At 44.7% G+C, this 8,250-nt stretch overlaps 1 protein-coding gene across 1 annotated transcript in view; it reads right to left on the bottom strand.

Moving 5' to 3' along the window:
- The window catches only part of ACBD6 (acyl-CoA binding domain containing 6), an 83,158-nt gene that overhangs the window by 50,903 nt on the left and 24,005 nt on the right, over positions 1-8,250 (bottom strand). Inside the window, exon 5 of the mRNA XM_017737402.1 lies at positions 4,771-4,853. Coding sequence (XP_017592891.1) covers positions 4,771-4,853 — 83 coding nt within the window. The remainder of the gene's footprint in view (positions 1-4,770; positions 4,854-8,250) is intronic.

Consider the following 8,250-nt stretch of genomic DNA (forward strand, 5'->3'; position numbering starts at 1 on the left):
CTAAAACTATCCTGAAAAGCCCCCATCCCCAGCTTGCAGGTCCTGCAGGTGTTGTGCTTGAGAGGCACCACGGCTGAGCACACTGTGGGCTGCCTGGGCTCCACAGAGGAAGGAGAGCTCTTCCACAGGGACTGCACAGCCCAGCATCTACGCGAGTGACAGGCATCTGTGGCACAGCCTCCCACACGCACAACACAGGCATCTGTGGCACAGCCTCCCACACGCACACCAGCCCATAATTTCCAGCATGGATGCCGGCTCCCACATCTCTGCAGCCTTACACTCATTTCCAGTGCTGGTGTTCCCAAAAGTAGAGCTGGAAGGAGACAACAAAACCCCAACCGTGCTCTGGAGCACTGGGCTCGTCTCAAAAGCCATCGCTGCTCTGAAGCAGCATCCTTGCAATGGATGCTGGAAGCAGCTCTTTAAAATTCAGCAGCCTTTGTGCCTGACCACATGGAGTGACCTCTGGTATTTTCTGCCAAAACAGTTCATTTGTCTCGCACAACAACTAATCAATTCCCAGGGCCATCCATCACGGGGGCTCGCGTGAGCCGGCCCGGCAGCGGGACCAGATGGCGGCTGCGTTAGTGGGATTAATACAATTCTGATGGATTGCACAGCATCAGGCAGGTCCCGCACACCGGGGGGCCTGCGCCGCACCCACATCCCAAATGCTGCCCCGCTCATGATTGGGGTTGCTCCCAAATGTCCTGGGGAAGGGTGGCCGTTTCTACCAGAAAAGGGCTTCTCCAGCGTCCCTCTGGACGGCAGAAGTGTAAAACACAGCTCAGGAAGGCCTCTGTGCTGACTGGTGGATGTCATTCCCAAACTGGTATGCCAAGGCCCTGAGGAAGCAGCTCATGGCAGAGTGCAGGAGGGCTCCTCCAGCGGAAGTGGAAAGGGACACGGATATTTGGCAATGTTATTTCTCACTCTCCACCCGCCAAATCAATGTATTTGTTTCCTGAAAACACTTACAAACTGCCTACCCCTTGCCTTGGCTTTAAAAAATACTGAAGAATAAAGCTGAATTTCCGAGGCTATGGTATTTTTGGCATATATCTCAGATTGTGTCCTGAATGAGATTTATACTGGTAACACATGAGTCAACCTCAGATCACCGCTCATTTCCCAGGTTTGCGAAACTCTAATTATAGTGCTTTGATCATGAAAGAGCTCTACTACTACTTCTTTGTTCTGGTAATAAGACCAGAAAAGGGACATAAAGCTTTATGAAGCAGCAAAAAACCCCACCAAATCATCCCACCACTATACCCAGCTGAAATCACAGATAATTTCTAAATTCTTCCTTCCAAGGGAACCTCCGAGTCCCACCATCAGTCAGCAGCACGCAGGAGTTCTATGCAATGCCCGACGGGAGATAAGTGATTTGCAGAGAAACCCAGAGGCAGAGCACTATGCTAATACATCCTGCAACTGCTCCCCATTACTCACTGGGGGTGCTCGAGCTCTTTATTGCCAGGCTTTATTAATGACTCCTAATTGATGACCGGTGCCCAGTACCCCAAAGTAAATAACTGCTATGCCTCATTAGCTCGAGAGACCTTCTCCTGATTTGAGGGCTGATCTATGAACACACAAATTGCACTGATTTAACCGAATCTCTTTCTAAATTGATTTAATTAGATCGGTATAACCTGTTTCTATGGATGCTCTTGAATTTATTTGGAATCAGTGCAATGTACTGTGAGCCAGACTGACCATTTTCCTATCTTGTTCTCAATTAGAAACATTTGAGATAATTAGTGATAAGGGAAAAAATCGGCCCTGGCACCATCTGAGTTCCTCCTGCTGCTGATCCATGCTAGGGCAGGGTATGGTAACTTCACTTTGTCCATCATTTCCAGATCTGCACCCTAAACCCCGAGCATTTCATTCCACAAAAGGAATGTAAGCATTATTTAGGCATAATTTTAGACACTCAGTTTGAAATCAATGACACTGCTGCTTTGTTGCTAACTACTGCTGATGGCAAACTAGGGGTATACTCTATTTAAAACAAAACCTCTCCTCTTCATACAACACAGCAACAGCTTGGAGGGCTTTAATCATTTGATAAACTGTTTAAAAGGTTCTGACAAGAATAAAACAAGTGAACCTGCTCAGGTGACCCTTCAAAACCCTGCACCTGCATTCTTGTCTACCTCCTGGTGCAAGGTGAGTTTGTGACGATGCTGGGCTCCAGATAAATTAGCAGCCTTTTCCTGCCTTTGGATCAGCAGAATCCTAAAGGGCACGTGGTGGGCTGTGTTTGGCAGAGTAATACCTGCTGAGAAATTGCTTTCAGCAATCTGTCAGGATGCAGGGCTGATGAGGACTCGAGTTTTAGTTTTTAGTACACAAAATAAGGGGCTTTTCTTACTTATTCTGGGCTTCTTTAGTGATCCTGTAACAAGAAAATACTTATCCTTTCAACAGGCCTGGGAAACAAACTAAAGTGGTTTGATTTCTATTCAAATTTTTGCAAGCTTGCTGTAAAGCTTCAGACGACCCACCATGGACAACTGAGGCAATAAAAGAGCCTGTGTCCAAGTTTCTTTTCTCAGATAGCAGGTTTTGAGGCAGCACACGCGTACACACTGAACGGACAGCACAGGACTTACCCAGAACTACCAATGTGTTATCAACCTTGCCTCAAGCTAATCAGTTTTCTTTCCCCTTAAAATTTTTCAGGTTCTCCCTCTACAGAAAATGCCTTATTTTTTAATGATAACATTCTCTTTTATGAAGTATTACTCAATGCTAAGCTTACGTTTTTTTAAATAACCACTCGCAGCCTCACAAAAGTCACCCTTCTCAGGTACAACTATGGAACCAATTCTTGCTCTAGACGAACTTGGACACCAAACCCAATGTTTAGAGCCACTCCTCTTTGATTTGTCTGCTTGCAGGTTTGGTACCAGAGCAATTTTGCTGTTTAAGGCTATGCTTTTATTAGCGGAATTATCATACTGGAGATGTGCCTATACTTGCATGTTTATTCCTGTTCCAGGAAGAGAATGAACGGCAGACAAAAGAACCAGGAAATCTGAAGCTGTACAACTCTGTGTGGGTAGATGATGGTGACACTTGCTCGCCCCTGTCTTGCAAGGAAGACACTGATGCCTGTGAGTCAAATGGTGCTAAGGGACTACGTGAGTTTCCACTCTGCCAGCAGAGTCAGGACACTTCATTCAACAACCTTCAGCAGAATCACCCTATTCCAGCTGTGCAGGAGACTGCACCTGCCCACAGCCTCATTTGTAAGGACAGCTGGGCTGTGCTAAACCAACAGCACCTATGTTCCTCAAGGTATGTTTGGAAGAAAAGTATTTGCAGCTGTACTCTTGGAAATAAAAACAAACACATGAAAAGATTTAGGCTGGTCAAGCCAACCAGAGCAAACTCTGTTTTTCTGTACATTATGCTGCATTTCAAACCCAAGAAAGGGCACAGGCAGTACTTGGGATAACCAAGACTCTGACAGCACTGTAGGGATATGCTCCACCCCCAAAAGGAGAGCTTGAGCAGGATTTAAACCACAAGGTCACACCGTGAGATCACGGATGTTGGCTGAGACCTGCACTGACGGAGCAGGGACAAAAAAGGAGCTGGTGGCCAGCAGAAGTGCCATTCCTCAAACAGTGTGTTAAACCAAGGTCACACCTGACCACCTCTGCTCAAGGTCCAGGGCAAGTCAAAGATGTGCTGGCTCTCCAGGCGAGGGAAGGAAGCTATTCCTGGCCAAGTACTCCACTGCATGCTAAAGTGGATTGCAATCCCGAGGGAAGTGCCTGCACTACTGCCAAGCACACAAGTGCCACCCTGGCTGCTCACAGCTGCTGCCTCCGCTCCTACCTGAGCTCCTTGCAAAGGGTTTGGAGCCACCTGGACAAGATTTCTTTTCCTTAGTTTGTGGCAACACGTCAAAGAAACACTGTGCTAGAGTTTTAACCCTTTAGCTAAGTGCTCAGCTGGAGACTGCATGTCCAGAAATCAGTGTTTAAATTTCCTGGATCTAAAAAGATGCAAGACATTCATTAAAAAATGGGATCATACACACATAAATGGGTGACTGCAACATGACAGCAAACACTGTCAAAAATTTAGTCTTCTCTGACTGCTCATTTTAACTAAAAATACAATGCAGTATTCTGATTTAGTTATTGGAGTTAATACTATACCCATGACTAGTTGTCTGGAACAGTAAAAGAATAAACCAAACAAAACCCATCCAGGTGTCCTTATTCAGTAGCTAATGTCACTTTCTACTTGCACCTTGACAGTTTTAAGTAGCAGCCACTCTAGTTCAGTAAATGCAGAGCTAGCTTTTCTTGCTGCAGAGCCTGGAAAAAAAATTAATTTGATATAAGGCACAAACTCTCCCTGAAGGCAAACATTGTCCAACACTAAAACCTTCACTGAACAGTCCCTAATGAATGTATTGGTAAAGAAATTACTGTTTGAAAAAGGCAGTGCCTGAATAGCTTCCTATTAAAAATATCCAATATTACCTTTTTTTAGCCATATAACTGAAAAATGGGAAGCCTTGCCCTTCCCCCACATCTCGCGCTAGGGAAAGGTTACTACCTGGCAATGATACAGGCAGATATTGATTTAAATGATTATGGACCTGAAAAGTTCTTTCCTGTCATTTATTATCCTGTTGTAGTTGCCACCACACTTGTGCAATATTAAAAAAAAAAGCTTAACAAAATGACATTAGAAAAACACTTTTTTTAACCGAATTCCAGCACAGATAATCACCTGATTGTTTCTTCTTGATATAATGAGCTGATGACTGGGCCTCCAAATACAGTTTTGCTTTCCTTTCCCCTCTTCTCTGTTGTCTGAAAGAAAAAGAAAAATTGGTCCAGCATCCTGACTCCCACTGTGTTCCCAACTCTCATTCCCAGCCCTGGCCCCTCAGGACCCAAAAGCTGAGCCTCTGTGAGGCAGCATAATATTCTGTTACTAGATTGCAAAGCTTGCCTTTATAAATCTATTTAATATAGATTTAAAATTAAATTTTATAATGGGCAGCATTTCCAAATGATTTACTCCCAGGAACTCTAGGATTCTGAGTGATTCCCACCATAATAGAAATGAACAATTAGAATAATGATTGATCGATGCGGAGCCCCAGGCCTACCTTTTCAAAAAGCCATCCTGCAGCTTGGGATCTTCAATTGCCTGATTTTACACTGATGCCAGACCTTCAGCAGGGGTAAGTGCCTGCTGTCTGAAAGCCTGGCCCAATTAGGGGGTGCAGGGAACCAGAAACCCCAACTCTTCCACGGCATTAAGTATTCTGGTTTTCAGGTAAGCAGTCAAAATTAGTTTGCAATTTGCAGCAGCAATTCCTTGCAAAACCTGCCCATTAATTGCAGCTTGCCATTGCCAGTGGACAGGTCTGGGGCTTTCTGTGATGGCAGAGTGTCACACCCAGGGCGAAAAACATCAGGAGCAAAGTCCCAGCCTCTCTGTAGCTGCCATACATAGAATCACAGAATCCTGGAATTATTCGGGCTGAAAGGAACCTTAAAAATCATCTAGTTCCACTCCCCTGCCATGAGCAGGGACACTTTCTACTAGACAGGGTGCTCCAAGCCCTGTCCAACCCGGCCTGGAACACTCCCAGGGATGGGGCAGCCGGAGCTGCTCCAGGCAACCTGTGCTGGGCCCTGCCCACCCTCACAGGGGAGAATGTTCTTCTGATATCTAATCTACACCTGCTCTTTCAATCTGAAGCCCTTCTCCTTTGTCCTGTCACTCCAGCTCTTGTAAACAGTCTTGTCCCATCTTCCTTGTAGATTCCCTTCAGGTACTGGAAGGCCACAATCAGATCAGCCCGAAGCCTTCTCTTGTCCAGGCTGAACAATCCCAGTTGTCTCAGCCTTCCCGCTCAGGAAAGATGTTCCAACCCTCTGATCAACTTCGTTACACCAACAAGCATTGCTGTCCCATCAGGATTCTACCTAGCAAGATGTTGATTTTTTTCTTTTTTTAAATAAAACATACTTACATTCGTCTTTCTTCCTGCTCCTTAGGTTGCTTTTGTTTTAAATCCAAGTACTGGTTCCCTCTAATGCATTTACTCTTACATTCTGCCCAGTTTGAGCCAACCAGTTCCACCTTTCAGCTCTTCTGTACCAGCCCAAAGCCATAACATTAGGTTTGCAGATATCACAGACATACTTCTGTGTAAGAGCACATGGAAAGGAAATTGGCTTTGAAGACTATTCTGTGGCAAGTCGGCTCTCTCTAATTTAGAGTAGAAGGTGACATGAAGTTCTCCTTTCTTGAAGGCAAAGGACTTAAGAGTCTTTACAGTGCAGTGCCCCTCTTAAAAAATTATTTAGCAGGGAACCTTACTGTCCATCAATTATTTTGTTTGCACTAATGAAATAAAATAAAATTAATTTGAGATCACCTGGAAGTGCACAGAAGAGTTATTCCTATACAGTGAAGCTATACTCACTACAAGTCTACCCTGTTTGATACTGAGGGATGATGGGCATTCAATCAGTGTCAGAAACGGCAAAAAAATCTTAATCTATATTTTGTTATCTCTTCCCACTCTAGTTTTTGGTTGTTGCTTTTTTTCCGAGTCTGAAAAAACATTTGAAAAAATACTTTTAATCTTTCTAGAGGCAGAAATTGTTAAAAAAGAAGGTTTCTAGGATTAAGTTCACCTTCTTTGCGCAACAAATGCATTTCTACCAAAGATTAATCATGTTGATTGAATACACATAAGGTCATCAGGAAACTTGGTGATAAAGGCTTTCCCAAAAACACTCAGGCAAAAACTTCTCTGGCTTTTAATCCATATACGAGTTACTTTGTCCAAGCAGCTTTTATCTCATCTCTTTCACGCAGAAATAGGTAATTCAATATTCAATTTATGAATGTTGAAGCAAGCTTATTCCATCACAGTCCTTGATATGTAGAAGTTTATGAAGAAGGTCCAGGAAAAGATTCAGCTGTTTTCTCAGTATTTAACGTGTGCCCCTACTCTGCAAAGCCATGAAAACAGAGACGTGGCTCCACCATTCGCGGCTTCCCACGGAGAACCTGTCCAGGCTGCAAGGAATGCTCCTTCCCAAAAAGGTTAACTCTGCTGCAGCACAGATACAAACTGGTTTCTTTCCAGCTGCTCTTGACAGCCTGCCTGTCCATGAGCTCATCTGCCCACTTCCAAAATCCATGCTGCCCAGCCTGCCAGAACTTCCACGCAATATCCGAGCACAATGTACTGAACTCAGTGACACAAAAAGTGTGGCAGAAGCAGCAGTGCCTTCCAAACCACGTCACAGCTACTGTCAGCACTGACAGCAACCAGTGTTTTTACTTGTTGTTCATCCTGGCTGAAGGGATCAGTAACACACAGGTGCCCCTTTCCTTCTTAAATCTCTTGACATTTTTACAGCAGAAGAGGGCTTTTAGGGCTACCTATATGCAGATAATGACTCATGAGTTTAAAGTCACATTACCCTGCAAACCACAATGAAATTAAAAACTGACACTGCAAATTTCCTGTCTCCTCTGTTAGAAAGGCACTAATAATTAACTATGTGGCTCTCAGTTAAGCCAGCTCCATCTCTTTCACTGCTGGCAGCGCTGTCCAGAAGCACTGCAGATGCACATGTAGCTAATGATAGTTAAGGAATAGCATGATCCAGGGCTTCCATAATTTGGAACCTGAATCCAAGGGAGATGACAGCAGTAGCATCCGCAGTTGGACCATGCAAGAGAGGTGCTGTAGGAAAGGCAAAATTGCTGTGGGCTCCATAAGCACAAGACATTTCTCTTAAAATACCAGTATAAAACTGTGGGAATAAAGAGGAATTTGTGACAGTACGTGAAGAAGACACCTTGGAGGATTGCACTTGCGTGCCAAAGCACAGGCAGTGGCATGTAAGAAATAGGGGAAAAGACAAGAGAGAAGTGTAAGACATGCCTTAAACAGCAAAATTTCCCATGTTTTCCCTTTGCCCACTGATTCTTGGTGGCTGGTGTACAATTAAGGCTGATGTCGAAGTCACTGTTCCCGTGACAGTTAACTTTGGTGGGCGGATCTGGCTGACCAAAGCCAGCATCAATCACGGGCAAGTCTGGGCTTCAGTATGCAGCAAACGTACTCCTGAAGAGACATCTTCAACTCCCCTGACTCCAGAAGGGCTCAGGGACTGGCGCAGGGAACTCCACTAAGCCCAGAACCATCCCTCTCAAATGTCACCAGGAATG

Source organism: Corvus brachyrhynchos, unplaced genomic scaffold, assembly GCF_000691975.1.
Source record: "Corvus brachyrhynchos isolate BGI_N302 unplaced genomic scaffold, ASM69197v1 scaffold466, whole genome shotgun sequence".
Taxonomy (NCBI): Eukaryota; Metazoa; Chordata; class Aves; order Passeriformes; family Corvidae; genus Corvus; species Corvus brachyrhynchos.